Below are 20080 nucleotides of genomic sequence, written 5' to 3'. Positions count from 1 at the left end.
ACTTTTTGCTCATATTTGGTACTCTACCACTTGAACTACCAGCCCAGGATTTTGCTGACTGATTGGAGTTAAGAGTCTCTCCGACTTTTCTGCCTGGTCTGTCTTTGAACCCTGATCTTCACAACTTAGCCTCCTGAGAAGCTAGGATGTAAGTATGACTAGACAGGGCCCAGAAAAGTCAGACAGAGTCTCCAAGGTGAGAGCTTGTGGCGGACTGACGGGCTGTGGGGCGTACACCAAGGGTGTAAGGGCGTTTTCTATCAAGGGCCTGCAGACTGGGCTACGCTCAGAAGGCACAAATGGTCTTCCCAAAAGGTTGTGCAGGCAGCAGGCCCGTCTGCTTGGTATGAAGCCTGCTTGGCCACTTATGTAGCTAGGTAAACTGAGGAACTCTGCCTCAGTGTGCCATCTGGGGAAGGAGGTTCACGTAGCATCCCCCTCAGAGGAGTTCTGAGGAGGGAGCAGCACTGACTCGTGAAGGCCCGCAGGGCACACAGTGCCTCCAAGCACCACACAGGCCCCAACATGCGGCCCCACCTGGTGCTCTGTGAAGCCTTTCTACAGGATGCTGGCCTGCAGTGCAGCCAGGGTCCAGCCTGGGGAGGGGCCCTGCCCCACAGTATGCAGGCTGAGGCCCAGGCCCAGGCTGTGGCCAGGTCCCTGCGTCCTTGCTCACGGTGCGTTGCAGGACATGGTGTTCTTAGGGAGCACTGGGGCCCACACCGGGGCTCGCTCACGCTCTGCACCGGGCACTGCCGCATAGAAGGGCACAGGTATGAGATCACCGGTGTGCAGCTTCCTTAGGGTCTGGTGCCCTCGTGTGGCCACGGGCAGAGCCTGCATGCACAGCCCTTGAGTTCCAGCGAGCGGAGGCCGGGCTGGCTGCCGGCTGGTACCAGCTTGCCATCAGACTAGTTCCTGTAGTTAGGTCTGCTCATGGACCTGGGGCGCTGGGCGAAGAGAGGACAAACGCAGAAGAGGGGTGCAGCATGCCCACTATTCCTGTTTCCCAGAAGACTCTGAGGCCAGGCAGGGACAGCATCATGGGGCTGCCACCTCTCCCTCCTCCCTGGACCCCACACAATGGGAGGTTTGCACATTTACACCCTGCTCCCCCCCCAACAGAATCAGCCAGTCACAGAGTCTGGTTCTAGCGTCCACTCTGCCTCTGTCTTCCTGATTGGGACAGAGACAGAAGTGAGGCAGGTCTGGCCTTGGAGTCCTCTCCTGCAGGTATGGGTGGCCTGGGGCAGTGCAGACCCCATTACGCCGCACCTCTCCCCTACCAGCTGGGCCCAAGCCTAGAGGAGGGGGGAGGAGAGAGCAGGACAGGTGTGGGCGTTTGCTGTGGGTGTCAGGACAGGGAGTCTCACTCCACGGCAGAGGCTGCACACCCTGGTGTCCAGGAGGAACAGCATCCAACCCGACTCCTGGTGCTCTGCGCCCCTACCTCTGTTTGCTACTCCGCCCAAGATGCACTCTGGCTTTGCCTTTCCCTGAGTGTCTTGTCACTCCAGCTTCACAGACACGGCGTGACTGGCTTCTCCTGGCGGGCATTAGTGAATTAGCCAGGTCTGGGCCCATTGCCCCGTGTGGCCTGACTGGATGGGTGGAGGGGCCGGGAGCCAAGGCAAAGGAGGAAAGGCAGGCCTGAGGAAAGCTGGGACCAGGGTGGGTACGCTCACTCTGCACACGGCCACTCCTTCACCAACTGGGTTACTTGTGAGGTGGGAAAAGCAGTCTGGGGTCTCAGTGTACCCCCTAGGGAGTGTGGACCTGCAGCCTCCGCCCTGGTGAGAGTCTGGGGCCCACAGCATGAGGGTAGAACGGGGTTGGGGCCAGCTGCCACCTTTGGATCCGTGAGACTCGGCTCAGGGCTCTGCCTGACATGCAGCTTTTCCACATGCTGCTGAGTGGCCTCCATGCACCTGCTGTGGCTCCATGCACCGGCCAGTATGTCTGCGTCTCCTGACACTCTGCCTGCCCAAGCTGACCAATCTGCCTTCCCTGCCCCCATCTGCTTTTCCAGCCCCCCAAGTTAGTGAAGATGAGGTTCCTCCTCCTGCCCTCTCCTCTCTCCCCCTCTCCTCTCTCCTCTCTCTTCTCTCTCTGTGTCGCCTTGCCTATTTTCTGTCTCTCTCTATGTCTCTCTCTCCCATCCCTTAGTTACCTAACCCCCCAAATTCTACAGATTGGGTACAACTGTGTTCCATACTTTCCTGAGCCTCTCTTCTGCTTTCCTGAAAGCACAGACTCCCAGAGGGCAGGGGTGTGTGTGAAGCATCGCAGCCCACAAATGACAGACTCTGTAACAGAACTGGAGTTCGGTGCGCAGCCTTACTGCACTCCCCAGCCTCTGTGTGTTGCAGGGAGATGAGCAGGTCTGCCTCACAGGGCATGCTGGGAACCCATGAGCTGGCACAGCTGCAGGAGCCACTGTAGGGCCCTCACTCCACTCACAGGAGGCTGGTACCCCTGCTCACCCAGGAGGCTGGTACCCCTGCTCACCCAGGAGGCTGGTACCCCTGGTACCAGGAGGCTGGTGGAGAAGCGAAGTGTCTGCCCCTGTGCCTGGTGGATCCCCGCAAAGCACTCACCCCAGATCTCCCTAAGACTCCCAGGAAACTCTGTGTGTATGTGTGTGTGTGTGTGTGTGTGTGTGTGTGTGTGTGTGTGTCTTGGTCGTGAGTCTTGAACTCTGGGCCTGGGCACTGTCCCTCAGCTCTTCAGCTCAAGGCAAGCACTCTACCACTTGAGCCACAGCACCACTTCTGGTTTTCTGAGTGGTTTATTGGAGATAAGAGTCTCACAGACTTTCCTGCCCAGGCTGGCTTTGAACCATGATCCTCAGATCTCAGCCTCCTCTCAGGAAGCTTGAGAGAAAGCTATGACATTATTCTCTGGATGTCAAGTGGGGGCTTGCTGTTGTCACCCATAGCCTAGTGGGCACCTGTCAGGGTACCTTGAGAGAGTCCTGGATCTGTCATCAGTCGAGGGACTCAGCGCATGACTAGCACGCCAGTGAGGGCCACCATTTGCAATTGGGGCTGGGGCAGGGGCATCACTGTGTGATCTTAGGTTCTGCTACAAACACATGCTTTCAGATTGTGGTTTCTAAAGCACGCGGGTCCACTCATGAGGTGCTCAGGCAAGGCCTCCTCTCCTCCCCCCCTCCTGGGGGAGGGGCGCAAAGCCCCTGCCACAGGCTCTTGTCCTGCAGTTCACAAATCTGATGTCAACCTGTTTAGACACTGCCTTCAACATACTGTGACCGTGCCATCCTGTCTGGGCTCCTCAGCCCCAGGGGAGAGCCCCCCTCCCCCCATCTGACCCATTCGACCCCCAGTGGGTGGGTGGGTCAGACATTGCCCTAGGCGCTCAGATGTGGTAGGAAGCCAGCAGCCAGTGCCAGGCTCTACAGCTCACGTGATCCAGCAAGGGGTAGGAAAGATGGGGGGGGAGCAAGGAGGCAGGGGGTGAGGTGAGAGGGCTGCAGCTCTGAGTGGAAGGGCTCCGGATTATTTTAAGCTCATGGGAAGTTCTGATTCTTGATCTTAAACAGGCCAGCAAAGCCTCACTTGCCTACCGTTGTGTTTTGAGTAGATCCTGCCTAACCGAACCTCAGAGGCTGTGGATGGGTTTTGGTATATTGGGTCTTCCTCTTGCCTGGGCTTTGACCCAGTTCCAGAGAGTGCGGGTGGAAGGCTCACCCAGGGTGAATGCTCGCTGTTGCATGCCACCCTGCCAACGGTGCCCCCAACTCACAGTGAAGAGCAGGAGGAGGACGCGGGCTGGAATCGCCCTCCATCCCAGGGTTCACAGGACCAGCGCTGCTTTTGCCTGCACCTGCCTTCTACAGCTATTGTCCCTCCCAGGAGTCCAGAGTCACAGGGAGGGCTCAGGCGATTCCAGATGGTCTCAGGGCAGTGGTTGCCCTGCGGGCTTTGGTCTCTGGTGTAGCAATGGTATGCACAGGCTTTGGGGGACAGAGGCCTGGGGTCCACCCTACTTTGTCCTCCAGTCAGTTCTGGGTGCTTGTATAGCCAGGGTGGCCTTTCTGAGTCCCAGCGGATCTGTGTGTGACACACCTGAGGGTTACACCTATTTGCTCCCCCATGGGTGTATCGGGCCAGCAGCCGCAGGGGCGCCCACTCGCCGGAGTGCTCTCCCGGGGCCCTGAACCCGAGGACACCCCACCTGCCTACCCTCCACCTCCCCAGAGGGGCCTGAGTGGCAGGGGGGGGGGACTTTTCCTCTCTCAGGATGAGAGCCTTGATTGCCTCCCCCCACCCGCGCCAGATTCCTCCATGCTCAGCACAGGGCCCTGGGGCCTGGAGGACGCAAAGCCCCACCCAGGCCTCTGGAGGGCTGCAGGGTTGCCCATGACTGCCGGTGGCTTGGGCTTTGGGGGGACGGGCAGGGTCCTTCCGCAGCTCCCACTCACCGACGCCTGTGTCCTGCCCCGTGTCTCCGGCAGGTATATCCGCACCATGTACCTGGGGATTCAGAGCCAGCGGCAGAAGGAACACCAGCGACGCTTCTACTGGGCTATGATGTACGAATATGCAGACGTCAACATGCTGCGCCTCCTGGAGACCTTTCTGGAGAGCGCCCCACAACTGGTGCTACAGCTCTGCATAATGATCCAGAAGAACAGCGCAGAGACGCTGCCCTGTGAGTGTGAGCCGGCCCGGCCCCGCCCCCTGCCAGGCCCCGCCCCGCACAGACCACGCCCTGCCACGCCCACCCTTCCCCTGACAGGCTCTGCCCCACACAGACCACGCCCACAGCAGGCCACACCCAGGCGAAGCCGTGTCCCACATAAGCCACCTGTCCCTGGCCAGGCCCCGCCCCATACAGACCACACCCACCGTGGCCACACCCAGGAAACACCACGCCTCACACAAGCCACGCCCTTCACTGCCAGGCTGCCTCTTATGTACCCACCCCCCTGGAGATCTCCCATCCTGGCCCTCAGTCCTCTGGATGTCCAGCCTAGGGCAATGTGACCCACACTGCAGAGGTCCCCCAACCTCCCTTATCCAAGGTCCTGTTTATCTGAGCCTGCAGAGCCAGGTCTCCTGGGTCCAGCAGAGCAGAGAGCCCTGGGTGAGCCTGTCCAGTGGATCCGGCCCTTCTTTGTGCTGGCCTCCAGCAGGGTTTGCACTGTTGTGGGGATGGAAACGTGGGCAAGGAGGCAGCAGCAGCATGTGTAACTGAAAAGCAGCATCAGCCCTGAGCTGGTGGCTCACGCCTGTCATCCTAGCTACTCGGGAGACAGATCTGAGGATCGCAGTTCAAAGCCAGCCAGGGCTGGCTGGAGGTGGAGCTGTGGCTCAAGTGGTAGAGTGTCAGCCTTGAGTGAAAAAGCTAAGGGACGGCGCCCAGGTTCTAAATTCAAGCCCTAGTGCCAGTACAAACGACCAAAACAACAGCCCAGAATCAGGTTAAAACCCACTCCTGGTTGTAGAGATGTTAAAGTGTGGTGTTTTTGCCTCTAGCCTGTGGAAGCCCTGCCTGCTCCACGGGCTGAAGGGGTTGTTAGATCTAGGAGTAGTGGGTAGTCTCCAAGGAGCCTCAAAAGCCCCAGAGCACATCCTATGAACTGCTGTCTCTGGGAAATAGAAGATTCTAGAACACCCCCTGGCTGGTCTTCTCTGGGAAGACCTTCCAAGGTTAGACTACCTGGTCCAGGCAGAGCCTTGAACTATGGCTCTGAATGCCAGCCCAGCTACACGTACCGTGGTCCGGTGGTGCTCAGAGCCCATTCCTTGGGGGGGGGGGGGAGAGGGAGGAGGACAGTGGAGGAGTCTGGGATGAGAAGAGACCAGAGATGGTGACTCGTGGCAGGGGGCAGGGGAACAGAGGGTCTTTCGTCTGGGCAGACTTGGGACAGGTGAACACCAACATCCTCAGGGCTGGCAAGAGGGAGAAGAATCATTCTAAAGGTCAGGGCAAGCTGAAGGCAGATGGTTGGCAACTCAACAGCGAGCGATGTTGCAGCTAGCTAGTCATGGACTAGGAGGTAGAGAGTTTGTTACCACTAGGAGTATTCAAAGCAGAGAAGTTGCTCATGTCATTTGGCCCACAGGGCTGTGTGATCTGGGCCAGCAGGCAGCTGGGGGCGGGGTGGAGGCAGGGGTCCACCCTGCTGGTCCTTGGCTCTCTCTGGCCAGTGCGCCTTCTGGCTTCCTGGGTCACCTCCAGGCTCTGGAGTCCTCTTGTGGTGCCTGGCTGTTCTATTCTTGGTGCTGCTGCTTTCCTTGTAGATCTGCTTGCTACATTGGGCTGTGGGCTTTACTAGTGAGCTCTGTAACTCTTGGTGAGCCTTACTGTGACTCCTGCCTGTCTGTGCCATTCATTCACAGGCAGTTAGAAAGATCACCAACACAACCGCCATTCTCTTATTGGTCAGCTTTTCCATCCATCCTGCCCTCTGCCAAGCTCTCCACCCGACTCTCTCTCACCTTCTTGCAATTCTCAGTCTGCAAGATGGATCTCATGTCTAGTCTTCCCACAAGTGCAGATCCCAGTGAAGTAATATGAAGTGCAGGTATCAATCCTTCAAACGTGCAGCTCTGACGCCCTGTGCCCGCCAGGCAGGGTGCCCGTGCCTCCTGAGCCTATGAGTTCAGGTTCCTAGAGTTTGGGATGGGGTTTGGTTTGGAGACTACTCTGGTGTAAGGGTAAAGGCAAAGGCAGCCACACGCGCCTTTCAGGACTTCAGGGTGCGGAGGAAGTTTGTGTCCCAGCATCTGTAATGTGGGAATGGCGGCGCTTTGGGTCCCACGCGCCCATGTGCCCACGGCCCGTTGCCTGACATGCTGTGGGTTCCTGGCGTAGTCTGCCCTTCTGCACACATGCATCAAACATGGTGCCTTGGTGTGTTCTGAGGAAGCTGGGAAAGAGCAGGTATGGTTCTCCATGTCTTGAATCTTCCATCCTCTCTGAGGACACAACACAAAAACACAAGTAGAGCCGGGCATCGGTGACTCACTTCTGTAATCCTAGCTACTCAGGAGGCTGAGATCTGAGGATCATGGTTAAAAGCCAGCCCAGGAAGGAAAGTCTGTGAGACTCTTATCTCCAATAAACCAATAGAAAACCAGAAGTGGTGCTGTGGCTCAAGTGGTAGAGTGCTCACCTTGAGCTGAAGAGCTGAGGGACAGTGCCCAGGCCCAGAGTTCCAGCCCCAGGACCACCACCATCAACAACAACAACAACAAAACAAGTAGGCAGGCGTGTGGTGACATGCACTTGGATGCAGGTACTCATGATGCTGAGGCAAAAGCTAACTGAGGGGCACCTGGGGCCCAGTGGCCCCACTTTGAGCAGAGGTCAGAGAAAGCCTCCAGAAAGCTGCCATTTGAGCTGAGTAGAGTAGATGAGGAAGGAGGTACAGAATCTATCTTTCAAACAATGGGAATAAATAACCTGCTCACAGGCCCTGAGGTAGGAAAAGCCTCATTGGTTCCAGGAAGCAAAAGACTCAGCATGGTGGGTCTTCACAAAGACACCTGCCCTCAAGAGTTCGGAGTCAAGGGCTCCGTGTTTTTGATTTTGTGATAGACACACGTACAGGTGCTTTGGGGGCACAGAGGATGGGCAACTGTTTTGTGGGTACAACAGAAAGGGACCTTGGTAGGTGAGTAGGAGCTCACCCAGAGAAAAAGTTGAGAGTTCTGTACTAGTGACCCCTGACCCATGCCACCCCTCTCCTGGTACACATCTGGATGGAAATGTTGCAGGAAGACGGAAGTAAAGAGCAGAGGCCTTGGGCAAAGGCCATCTCCTGTACCTGAGATGCCAGGGGGAAAGGAGACCGTCACCCTGGCTTTTGCTCAGCTGGGGAGGCAGCTCCCTGTGCCAGGCTGGCTGTGTGGAGGTGTCTGTACCCTCCGGTGTCCCCCCTTTCAATGGAACATCTGTTAACACACAAATGGATATTTGAATAATAGACTACACATGTGTAGAGTGCATGTTTATACTCTATATTAGATACACTCTATCCATGCACACATTTTATATAGAGCATGCATACATAGATAAATCATATGTATACAGAGTACCAGCTAAGATGTAACAACATGGCTTACATTCATAATTCGTAACATGCTCAAGTCTGTATTTCTATCCCCTGGTTTAAAAATGGTAAACCGAGGCTCGGCAACTCCCCTGCAGAAAACCACACAGCCAGGCCTGCTCATGGCAGCTTGTCTTGCAGGTGTCTTCCTGCTGCTGCTCTGATGCCATTGTTTCTGGGAGCAATGGGACTGAGCCGGGCTGTGGTTGCTCCTCAGCAAAGATGGATCTCCTGGACTCACGGGGTTGGCGCTGGCTTGCCAGGACCAGGCACCCACCCGCTTTGTGCTGTGGCAGTGGACTGGCTGACATTTGTTCTAGAATCTCTAGGGCTTGCCTTTATCCAGCTGGCTGGGAAGATGGCATTTTGCTATCTCTGGCAGCATCTTAGAAAGGAGAGACAAGGAAGGGAAGCTGGAGCTAACTTTCCTTCTGCTGAGTCCTTTAAATGCTGAACTTGACCTTGAGGCTCTTCTGTCGAGAGCTAACCCCTCTTTGGGGTCCACCAAGGTCCTGGAGTGGCTTTCTGGGACCCTGCAGGCTGCTGGGATGAGTCCAGCGACATTTCCCGCCACCCCTGCTGTGCTGGTGGCTACTGGAGGAACAGGAATGCAGTTAGGATCCTGTGTATAGGAGTGGGCCGTTTCTTTTCTTTTTTGGGGGGTGGGGTCTGGTCGTGGGTCCTGAACTCTGGGCCTGGTTGCTGTCCCTCAGCTCTTCAGCTCAAGGCAAGTGCTTTACCACTGAGCCACCTTCCCAGCCCCCAGTGGCTGTTTCTTTAGGAGCAGAGCTAGACAGAAAGTGGCTCATGGCTTCCCATTATGTCAGCACCATACCCGATAGGCCCCTTCAGGCTGTCCACCACCACTCAGGAATGCTCCTGCAAACGCTTACCTCTCCAGATGGGAGAAGCAGACAAGTGTAGTTTGTTGAATCTTATAGGATGTAAGCTGCAAGGGTCACTGCCCAGAATGTGTCATGGCAGGACACAAGGCATTTGACACTATCCAGCCTGGCTGGTGGAACACAGACAGAGCTGAATGTGGACCGTGGATACTCCCAGGCCCTGCCAGGCAGGTTCCGGGACTTCTGCAGCCATCTTGGCAGCTGGGGTCTTGCCTGGGAGAAGGCATCAGGCTCTGGATTGGCCTCAGACCACACAGTCGTCTTCCCAGGGGTTGGAGGTAGAGAACAGCGTTGGAAGATGGACTGCCTCCCCCAGGGAGGAGCCCCAGCTTCTGGTCCTAGTCCCCATTTTCTCTGTGGCCTGAATCCCACTCTCTGAGGAAGCTAAGTAGAATTCAGATTGGATTTTTGGCCCAAGAATTCAGGGCCTCTTGCAGATTCCTTTCCCGTCCACCCCTGCAAGATCCAAACCTTTTGTATCCCTGTCTCCTCCCGGCGGCTCAGTCCCTTACAAAGCATCTGGGGACCATTAGCCCAGTGACCACATGTAGCATAAAATCTTGTTTCTGTCTCTTGGCAGGTGCATGCTCTGGGGAAAAGTTCTTAAATTTCTATACTTAAAAATGATGCTAAGGGAAGTAGCACTGTGGCTCAAGCAGTAGAGCGCTCGCCTTGAGCTGAAGAGCGGAGGGACAGCGCCCAGGCCCAGAGTTCAAGCCCCACGACCGACATAAATAAATAAATAAAATAATATTAAGTAGAGTACCAACACCACCATCTCAGAGTGCCACAGACATTCCCTTTGCCTTATCTCTGTGTGTGCCCCGGGAGTCTTTCCCTGTGCCGGTGTCTTGTCCCTGCCCCACTGAGCTTTCCCCTCAGCTGTCTTCCTGAGGCCTCGCAGCACCACTGAAAGGTGCGCTCTCCATCCTGTGTGCTGCTCAGGCCATAGACACTTGGTCCACACAGTGTGGCTGATGTCGCCAGTAGATCCAGAGTACTCAGTGGGTGTCTATGGAGCGCTTGTCTAGCATGTGTGAGGCCCCAGGTTCAATCCCCAGTCCCACCACCAAAAAAACCCCAACAAGTTCACCTGGCCAGCAGTGGCAGTGGGGACACAGAATATATGAAAGCAACTTCCTGAGACTGTCCCAGAGCTGAGGAGAAGCCAGGTTCCGGCCGCTGAGGTGGGACCTCAGGTTCTCCAGAAACCTCTGCCTGCGTCAGCCCAGGAGCCAAAGCGGCTGCACTCCATGCCCATGCAGCATGCAGGTGCGACTCGCAAGACCACGGCGCAGTGCCCAGTGCCGGTGGCCGGCGAGGTGGGAGGAAGCCCGCCCCGCCCTGGCTGCTCAGGAGAGAGTTTCTGTTTGGTTTCCATGGAGAAATTGTGGTCGCGAGTCAACAAGAGTAACGTAGGAGCCGGGCCTGTAGGTGGCTCGGGCCTGTACTGCAAGCTACTCAGGAGGCTGAGATCTGAGGATCACAGTTCAGTTCCACACCAGCCTGGGCAGGAAAGTCCATGAGAGTTTTATCTTCAATAAACTACTAAAAAAAAAAAAAGCCGGAAGTGGCGCTGTGGCTCAAGTGGTAGAGCCTTGAGCACAAAGAGGCTCAGGGATAATGTCTAGGCCATGAATTCAAGTCCCGGGACTGACAAAATAGAGAGTAACCTATCCTCATTGTGCCGGCCAACCATCCCGGTGTTTTCTGTGCATATGCCAACATGCCGGCTTGTTATCACACCAGATTGTTCTAAGCTTGGTCTTAAGATGAGGGCAGAAGAAGAAGGGGCCTTCTAAGCTAGGGCAGGGAGGGAAATGCTGGGAATGCTGGGGCTGTGGGGGCAGGGGAGACCCCGACTCTTCTGGGGTGTTTGGATCATGGTACGGAACGGGGCAGGAGCTGCAGGGCAAGTGTGGCAGGAGATGAGCTGGGATAGAGTCTGGGATGTGTAAGGCTCCCGGGTCCAAACTCTGTGCTTCAGAGAGAGAAAGAAGAATGTCGTAGAGAACTAGTGCTCCCGGGAAGGTGGATAGCTGGGTAGGAAGATAGCCCGTGGAAGACGTTCCATCTGCACTGTGCTCAGTTCTGAATCTTAGGCAAAAGGACCAACCAAAGAGGCGCTTGGAGGCCTGGATGGTGCTACGCGGGAGGAGCTAAGGATGGCGGTGGGGGATCTCCTGGCCGCTATGCTGGGCCTGTGGCGCTGTTCCTGGCTGCAGTGGAAGATTCAGGGAAGATGAGCCTACCACCCTACCGGGTGGGTGGAGTCAGAAGCAAAGCTGCTGGGCGGGGGTTTCAGTGACAGCTGGGCTGAAGTCCCTGGAACTCTGCCTCTCTGTCTCCCAGCAGGTGCTGCGCGGAGGCTGGACTCAGAGGGCAGCCAGAGGAAGCAAGGGCGGGCCTGGGAACAGGGAGCAGGGATTCCCTGAGAAAGCAACCCGGGTTTGTGCAGGGTTTCAAGGCAAGCAGGTGTGACAGACAGAGGTGGCTGGTTGGATGGGCCGGACACCCCAAGACCGCCTTCTGTGGTGGATGAGGAAGAAGCCGACCGAAAGTTTAGGGAAGGGCTTGGGAGACCCCATATCAAGTGAGAGAAGGCAGGAGAGTGGCAGAGAGTGGCGCAGAGGACAATGGAGGAGGGAGGATCTTGGGCGAGGCTGCCGGAGGAAGGGCACCCGTGCAGGCCCAATGTTTGCATGCAACAGAGGCCCCTCCCAGATGTCACCCCAACCCTCCAAGCCAGACCCAGGGGCTCCACTTCACTCCTGAGCCATGGAGCTCTGCACCCTCCCACCCACCCGAGACACCCCAAAGCTGTCAGTGTAGGGAACGGTTGGGGCTCTGTCTGCTTCCTGATTTTGTGTTTCTTTCTCCCTCCTTCTTTAGATGGCAGTGTGTGTGTGGGGGCATCTCCTCAGCTGGCAGCCCCCCCCCCCGTTGTCCCTCGCAGCTGACGGCCGAGGTTTTGACCGTGTGGGTTTGTGTCTTTCCGCAGGTGTCTCCTCTGTGACCTCTCTGATGTCCCTGGCTTGGGTGCTAGCCTCCTATCACAAGCTTCTGCGGGACTCGAGGGACGATAAGAAGAGCATGAGCTACCGAGGGGCCCTCATCCACCTCTTCTGGCGCCTCTTCACCATCTCATCCCGGGTTATCTCTTTTGCCCTCTTTGCTTCCATCTTCCAGCTGTACTTCGGGATCTTCGTGGTGGTGCACTGGTGCGCCATGGCTTTCTGGATCATCCATGGCGGGACGGACTTCTGCATGTCCAAGTGGGAGGAGATCCTCTTCAACATGGTGGTAGGGATCGTGTACATTTTCTGCTGGTTTAACGTCAAGGAAGGGCGGACTCGATACCGAATGTTTGCATACTATACGATAGTGTTGACTGAGAATGCGGCCTTGACATTCCTTTGGTATTTTTACAGAAACCCGGAGAGCACTGACTCCTATGCGGTGCCCGCACTGTGTTGTGTCTTTGTTAGCTTTGTGGCTGGGATCGTGCTGATGCTCTTATACTATGGTGTGCTGCATCCCATGGGGCCGCGGGCTAAGATCTTTGCCAGCTCCTGTTGTGCCGAGCTGCTCTGGGGCATCCCTTTGCCCCCCGACGTTGAGCCCATGGCACCTCAAGCCCCTGGGTACCGGGGGACCCAGGTCACGCCCACCAGAGCCGTGCCGGGACAACAGGAGGACCTCATGGCCGATACTTGCTTGCCCGTGTTCCAAGTGAGACCCACGGGGCCCTCGACCCCGACGGGGCGCCCTCACCCCCCCGAGGGGCCCCTCATTAAGATTGACATGCCAAGGAAACGGTACCCAGCCTGGGATGCCCACTTTGTAGACAGGAGGCTGAGGAGGACGATTAACATCCTGCAGTATGTCACCCCCACGGCGGTGGGCATTCGCTACCGAGACGGGCCGCTCCTCTATGAGTTGCTGCAGTACGAATCTTCACTCTAGAGCCTCTTGACCCGAGTTGAGACGGAGACCTTAAGTTTGGTTGCGGCGAATGCCGCTCGCAAGAAATCTAACCCTCCCTCTCCCAACACACAGAACCACCACCACCACCTCCCCACCACTACCACCGCCACACCAACACCAACAGCAACACCAACACTAAGAACAAATCAATAAGTCACATCCCCTTCAGATAAGCTTTCTTTCCAGTCGCTGTATGTATACAAAGATATTCTCTATGTTTTATAAGTAAAAACAAAAAGAAAATCTTCCTTTTGTTTTTTACACACAAGAAACAGTATTAAAAAAAAATCCCACACTATGAATCATAGGTGGAGAAGGCATTGTCTCCTCTCCATCAGAAAAAAACAACACAATTTTATACCTTACACCAAGTGTAGATTATTTATGGGATTGGTGCTGATTGAAAGAACAAAACAAAACAAAACAAAACAAACAAACACAAACAAACAAAACCTTCAACTGCCTTATGCCCTTAGGTGCTGAGTTTCATTAAGTACTGTCATATTTTCTCATGCAAACCTCTCTGGTGACATTTGTACCAGAAGAGAGAAAATTAAATAATCAAATGAAACAAATCCACCAAGGAAACAAAAATCAAACTAACCAACAGAGACAATACAAAGCAATCATTCTTCCTATCTGATTATTTGTGTCGAAGAAAACCAATTACTAAAAGCAAAGGCATAGCAACCCCTCCTCCATTGGATTTCTCTCCTCCTCTCCTGTCCTTCCCCACTCCACAGAGCCTTCTAGGAGCTGAAGGGCTGTTTGGATCTCAAATGGCTAGCAAAGCTACTTGAAGGCTGACTATGTGCCATTTTAGCATTTACCTAGCAAGAATCGCTTTTGATTCCTCTCGAAAGGCGAGACAGAATACAAACAAAAAGGTACCCTCCTAATTTGGTAAATTCTAAAAGCAAATCAAAGGAGATTCCCATATATGCCATCAAAGAGAACCAGTAATAATAAAACTCAGCATAGTAGCAAAAAGAAAGACATCTATTTAAAGGCACAATACTTAATCTGTGACTGGCAACAATCTCTTCCATCATTTTAAGGCTGCGAATGGTATGTGTGGGACACGTGCAAGCCTGTGCAAGGATGGTTCTGTTTCCATTCTGTGGGAAGCCTTAAATTGATCTGGAAAGAATCTTCATCTTTCATTTGTGCTTTTTTTTAATTAAAAAATAACACAAAGAGGAAAGCTAGAATATATATATATATATATATATACATATATAAAAAGTCAAGTTGTAATAACTAACTCATTTCAAAGACTGTTTGGTGCTTCTGTCATTGTGGTTGGCTGAGACTCATTCAGCTCCCTTGGTGCATCTGGGTTTTGTGTGTGTGTGTGTGTGTGTGTGTGTGTGTGTGTGTGCCCATCCATAGAACGTGTGTGTGTGTGTGTGTGTGTGTGTGTGTCCCTGCTGCAAGGTCTTGCCAGAAATACACAAAACTACTCTTAGGCTGTGATGGCTGGTAGCGGGGAGCGGGAGGGGTTGGGTGGGGAGGAAGGGGGTCAACTGTGTTTGCACAGGGGTCCCCCTGGAGGACGCATCCCTACCAGCAGCACAGCTGGGTCTTCCAGCCCACATGGTTTGGGTGAGGGTTCGGTTCACCTGTTTATTTTCTCATTGTATCCAGTTGAATTTCTGGGAGGTGTTGTGAGTATGGTTGACCATTCGTGAAATTTTTGTTTTTCAGAGTATTGTTTCTCTAAGGACTTTTTCTGTTTGGGGACATTGTTTCAATAATATCGTATATCTACTTGGGCACAAAAAAAAAAGGAAAAGAAAAAAAATCACAAAAAGAAAAATATCTCCACAAAAAGATATATATACATACATATACATATGTGTATATATATATATATACACACACACAATATTTTAAGTAAATACTGTTAGTCTTTGTTGTGTGTAGTACAATTTTAAAAAAATTCCAGATAAAAATGTTAAGGGTGCAAAAACCTCACATTGAACTGTTCTTAAAAAAGTTCAAAAATGAGGAGTTCTTTTTTTTTTAATGTTTGTGGAGGTTTTTTTTTTAAAATTATTATTCAAAGAGGCTTCTCCTTCCCATGGCCTGCATTGTTTATCTAGCGCTTTCTAAATGCACTTTCAGACCTGCTTCATCTCTGGTGCAACCCGCCCTTCCCTACCACAGCACCCTCTCTCTAGAAAGGGCCGAGTAGAGCACACCGGGCCATAAGACCAGCGGCCACCTCTGCTTGGCAAGGCTGCGCCAGGCTGCAGGGGCGGCACAGGGGTGGGACCCCCGGCATCCCCTGATACTCCTGGACTTCCCAGGCTTGGGAGCTGCTCCGTACTCTGCTGAGAACACAGGGAAGGTGAGGCTGTGTGGGGGAGGGAGAAGCCCCTTGGCTAGATGGGGTTCCGGCTCTTGTCTACCCCACATCAGGACTCTGGGTGCCCCAAAATAGCTCCCTTGAAACTCTCCCTTGTGCCACCCCTGGGACCTCTGCCACTCCGTCTGTTCCTAGATGAATTTCTATTTCCTCTTTGCTTCTCTGTCAGAGGCTTTGATTCACCACTGCTTACTTACTACAGGTAGCACACACGTGTGTGTTTTGTGTTTACATGAAGCGTAAGAGAAACTGCAAGTGTTGACCCGGATCATTTGAAGTTGGAAGACAGCTTCTCGAGCTGGGAGGACTTAGTTCGGGGGGTGAGCTAGGCAGCCCCAAGCATTTCTCTGGCCTTTTTCCTCCAGCCTTCTTTGGACTGAGTTCTCTCTTCTGTGGCATCTCTACCCCTTCTCCCGAATCCCCTGTCCTGCTGCCTCGCACCCCCCTTCCCAATGCAGGTGCATCCATGGGCAGCAGCGGAGGAAGACCAGAGAGGGAGGAGAGGAAGAACGCAAAACAAAGCAATGGGAAACAAGGAAGGAACAAGGGAGCAAGGGTGCAGATAGTGTGGCCAGATCAGACTTTTCCTGTCACCACATCATCTTTACCTTCTAACAGTTCCTTCCACCGGGAAACCTTCTCCCTACTTTTTCCAGGCACCAGTACCTCCCCCCAGTCTTCTCTCTCCCTCTGTGTCTTTCTCCTGCAGAGATGGGCTGAGTGTCATTGTGGTACTGCACATGCGTGTCAGGGCTATGAGCCCACTGTGCCCAATGAGGCCTTAGAAATCTGGCTATAGTATACCATGTGCCTGGCTCTGAAAACCACCCTTTCAGGGGCCAACCAAGTCTAGCCTAGTCTTCTGTTCCACCAAGTCTAGCCTAGTCTTCTGCTCCACCAAGTCTAGCCTATTGTGTTCCAAATGCAGTGGACCTGAAGTCTCGGAATGTATTTACTTCCCAGGAAATAAATACTCAATAAAATTTAGTGCTGGTAGGAGACACACCCGTTGGCATCAGGAACTGTAAATAAAAACAACCCCCCACTTCTCTCCTTATTTCATCCCTCCAACCACAAACAAAGGCGGCTCTTCTTTTCGTTCTAAGAAATAGGGGCACGTCGTCCTAGTGATGTGGGGTGATTTTGATGGCATCATTTCTCCAAGCCTGGGAGGTCTGCCTCTCCCTCAGCCTCTGTGTGAAGGGGAACCTTCTCAGATGACTTTGGGGGTGATGTCGTTGTCACGGCCCGTGGTATCCCAGGGGAAACTTCGTGCTCCTAAGGCCGTGGTGAGGGAGGGAAGCTTAGAAGATCCAATTCCATCTGCCCTTACTGAGCACAGAGCTTCTCACATCTTGAACACAGTCCTCAACTCTGTCATGGGAGCCGCCACCTACTCTTCAGGACCAGACTTGTCCCCACCAGCTGGAGACCAGGGATGCTGCGAGGATGGACAGGCCCATCTCTCCTGGCTACATGTGCCATATATTTCCTATGGTTCAAAGACCCCAGGGCCCTCAGGCCCAGAATCACCCCATAACTGGATCGTTCCCTTCATCTCACAATAACCCTGACCCACAGTAGGGCTAAGAGAAGGCAGTCCCTGTCTGGCCACCATGTGGCTCTTCTGACCATGTGATGGGCACCTCACACTACCCGCCTCAGACCTTGAATCGATATGAAGCTGACTCTCAGAGAAGACATTTTATGAGATTTTTTAAAAAGGCACCAGATTTCGTCATTTTCCCCCAGCTTCGCCCTCTCCCACTGCCCGGCTGCTGCTTTCTTTTGGGGCAGCTGTGGATGGTCACGCCCCTCATCTTCATATGGCTCTAGACTCCCTCTCCGTTTGTGTGGCCCGATGGAAAGCATACATGTTCCTTTCTCCCCTGTCTATTCTGTGCCTCAGCTCCAGCCCCAGCCTCAATGCTTCTGAGCCTCAGCAGAATGTTCTCTATACCTGTCTTAGGAAGGGACAAGAGGGCATCCATGTGCTGGTGTAGAGAAAAGACATCTGGTCTTAAATGGAAGTGAAAGTGGGCAAATTCCATGGCTCTTGAGCCCTCCTGCCCCATGTCAGATGAAGTATTCCAGCAAGCATTTATTTAGCTCAGAGTGTAGCATTTTCTTTGCCAAACTCAAAGGGTATTAAAACAACACTGCCAGATTTGGTTGGCAGGGGCCATGGGATATAAATTTGTCGAGTGTCAGGCTCATCCAAGAGTGCTGCAAAACTGCCAGCGCGGTGGGGGATGCACAGGGAATCCTGGGAAAGACCATGGCTGGTAAAGGGCCTACAATGATTGGCCCCCTTGGGTGCTCGAATGACCCCCTAAAGAGAAGTCCCAAACACCTGTGAACAGCTGAGACCTTCAGGGCACCCTGCCTTAGAAAACCCAGCACAGGCAGCCAATAGGAAGTCAGCTTCACCTAGCATTAGCAACTTTCCTCAAGGTCACGAGACGAACACTACAGTAGATGCTTCCAGGTTCAAGTCTGGGCCCCTTTCTTCCAGTCCTAACCTGGGCCTGGTCACTGAAACCATCTTCCATGCTCACTCACACATGCTGGTAGAAATGACAGCGGGGTCCAGCGGTAAACTCAGAGCTTGTTCGGGGACTGCCCTGGCTGACCCAAACCATTGAAAACACATTGAAAACAAGCCAAGAAAACCATGCCCTCGGGGAAAGAGGTGACGTGTGTTCTAGATCCCTGCCACAGCCACCCGTGCCCCACCCCCACCTCGTCCTTAGCTGTTCTGGAAGTTGTTTTTGTTTTTGTTTTCATTCTGTTCCCTCAAAATGCTGCCTCTTGTGCTGTTGGCCAGATATCAGAACACACTGCCTTGATCCAGCCACAGATTTCTCCTCTGCCTGCCTGGCTCTGTCAGCCTCACCTCACTCTCCTGGGTACCATCTGCTTCTTCTTGCTCCCTGTGCCTTTCTTTGCAGTGGTTGGCAGGGCTTAGCTGGAACATTCTGGAGCCAAAGGTCGTGAGTGCTATGAATAACAGCCCCTGAGGGGAGCAGACGGGTCACAGTAGGAGAGCCCCTGCCCGGGCCAGCACCTGCCCTTGACAGGGCTCAGAATAGACTTCTGCAGACGGAGCAAACAGGGCCACGGTGGGACACCTGTCACATGCAGTCCCGCAGGAGAGATTGCCCAAGCCCCACCCCTAAACAAAGTTTGCTGGCAATTCCATGCTTCTGAACCCTGAGAGGACTAGCCCAACCTGTCATCCTCGCCGATGCAGGATGAAGATCTCTGTGATTTCCCTTTGGTGTTGTGCTAACTAGTAACCTGGTGAACACTGTAAACCCCCTTTGCCCTCTGTCAGGGTAGATACAGATCAGCATTTCTAGTAGAAGACCTCCTCTGCTCTGTCCACAGTGTAGCGTAGGCTAGACGGGGCTTGGAGATTTGTCTGAACTGCATACTTCCTACACATTCTTCTTTGACCGAGAAAGATCAAGAAACAACCCCTGCAGCTTCGGGAGTCCCACTGTGATCACGGATAACTCACTTCACCTCTTGGTGCCTTGGTTTCTCCATCTGTGAAGTGAAGGGGAAGCAGAGATTGCTTGCTTTCCTGCTCAGGGATGCTGGGAGGATTCGTTCAGTCAGTGGTGCCTGCAGTGATGGGCTGACCTCATTCCTTGGAAAGTGGAGCCACATGGAAGGGAAGGGGGTTTCTGGGTACACAGGCATCCAGAAGCCCACAGAAGAGAAGAGAGGGTATGTGGACAGGGAGAAAAGTCTCCCAGCCCTGGAGTCCTTCCATTCTTCACAGCACTGTGAACCCAGTACAATGGCACCCAAGTCAGGGGACCCCCCATCTCCTGGCTCAGGTTGGCCACTTGTAACTCTTAAACCAAATTTCCTGATATTTATTTTTATTCTAATGGAGTGGGGAATTTGTGGCAGTACCCATCTGAAAACAGGTCAGTGTTGAGCTTTGGGTAGACAAGAGCCAGGGAAGAGTGGGGTGTCTGTAGATGGTTTTTGTGGAGGGCAAAGCCTTCAGGAAATATCCCTTCCCTTTGACCTAAACCCTGAGGTCCACCTCATCTTTCCCTCTCTGCAGAGTACGGATCAAACTTTGCTTTCTAAACAACCATTCTGTGAGCTGAAAATACAGGTCTCTGTGGTGGGTCTTCATTGCTCTCTGGTGTGCTTTGATCGGGCTTGCAGGCAGAGAGTCTGAGATAAACAAGGCTGGGGGAAATATCTTGGATTTCCCTCCCCCTAAATCATGATGTTGGTGTTTGTTTTTCTCATAATTTGAATTGGAAATGTTAAGTTCAATTTCCTTTTCTTTCCTTTTTTTTTAAACTATGGTTTGACTGTTATCATTTCAATTACTGAGATATACTTTAAACAAGAGAACAGACCCATCCTCAGAAGTGCTGTGTTCTTCTTAGGACTTAGCCTAGGGTGAGTGCAGGTGGGAACTACGGGAGCACAGACACTCGGGGTGCCAGCTATGACTTTGCTTTTCTATTGGCTCTGAGAGCTTTCTTTGGAGGGAACATTTTAGAAGCCTGACCTCTTGTGGGTCGGTCATCTTGGCCCTGCCAGGTGTGCTCTGATTTGGAAAGTCTTGCCAAAAAAAAAAAAAGTCACCTCCTGAGACTGTTCCAGAAGAACAGAGTGCTCACAAGGGCGGGTCCCAGTTGCTGTTGCCAAATGCTCTCTGGCCCTGGCCAGACCCTTTTCCCACCTGCTCTGACTCAG

General features: G+C 53.4%; 1 protein-coding gene across 1 annotated transcript; it reads left to right on the top strand.

The window, feature by feature from the left end:
* The first annotated feature begins 525 nt into the window (after positions 1-525).
* On the top strand, positions 526-13585 carry Xkr6 (XK, Kell blood group complex subunit-related family, member 6). The gene is made up of 3 exons (XM_013024201.1): positions 526-677; positions 4478-4674; positions 11990-13585. The coding sequence occupies exons 1-3, from the start codon at positions 526-528 to the stop codon at positions 12952-12954; spliced, it is 1314 nt and encodes a 437-aa protein (XP_012879655.1). The 3' UTR covers positions 12955-13585.
* Positions 13586-20080: the final 6495 nt, after the last annotated feature.

This window comes from Dipodomys ordii, unplaced genomic scaffold (genome assembly GCF_000151885.1).
Source record: "Dipodomys ordii isolate 6190 unplaced genomic scaffold, Dord_2.0 Scaffold74, whole genome shotgun sequence".
Classification (NCBI taxonomy): Eukaryota; Metazoa; Chordata; class Mammalia; order Rodentia; family Heteromyidae; genus Dipodomys; species Dipodomys ordii.
The sequence above is the reverse complement of the archived record's forward strand: the minus strand, read 5'-3'. Positions and strand labels throughout refer to the sequence as shown.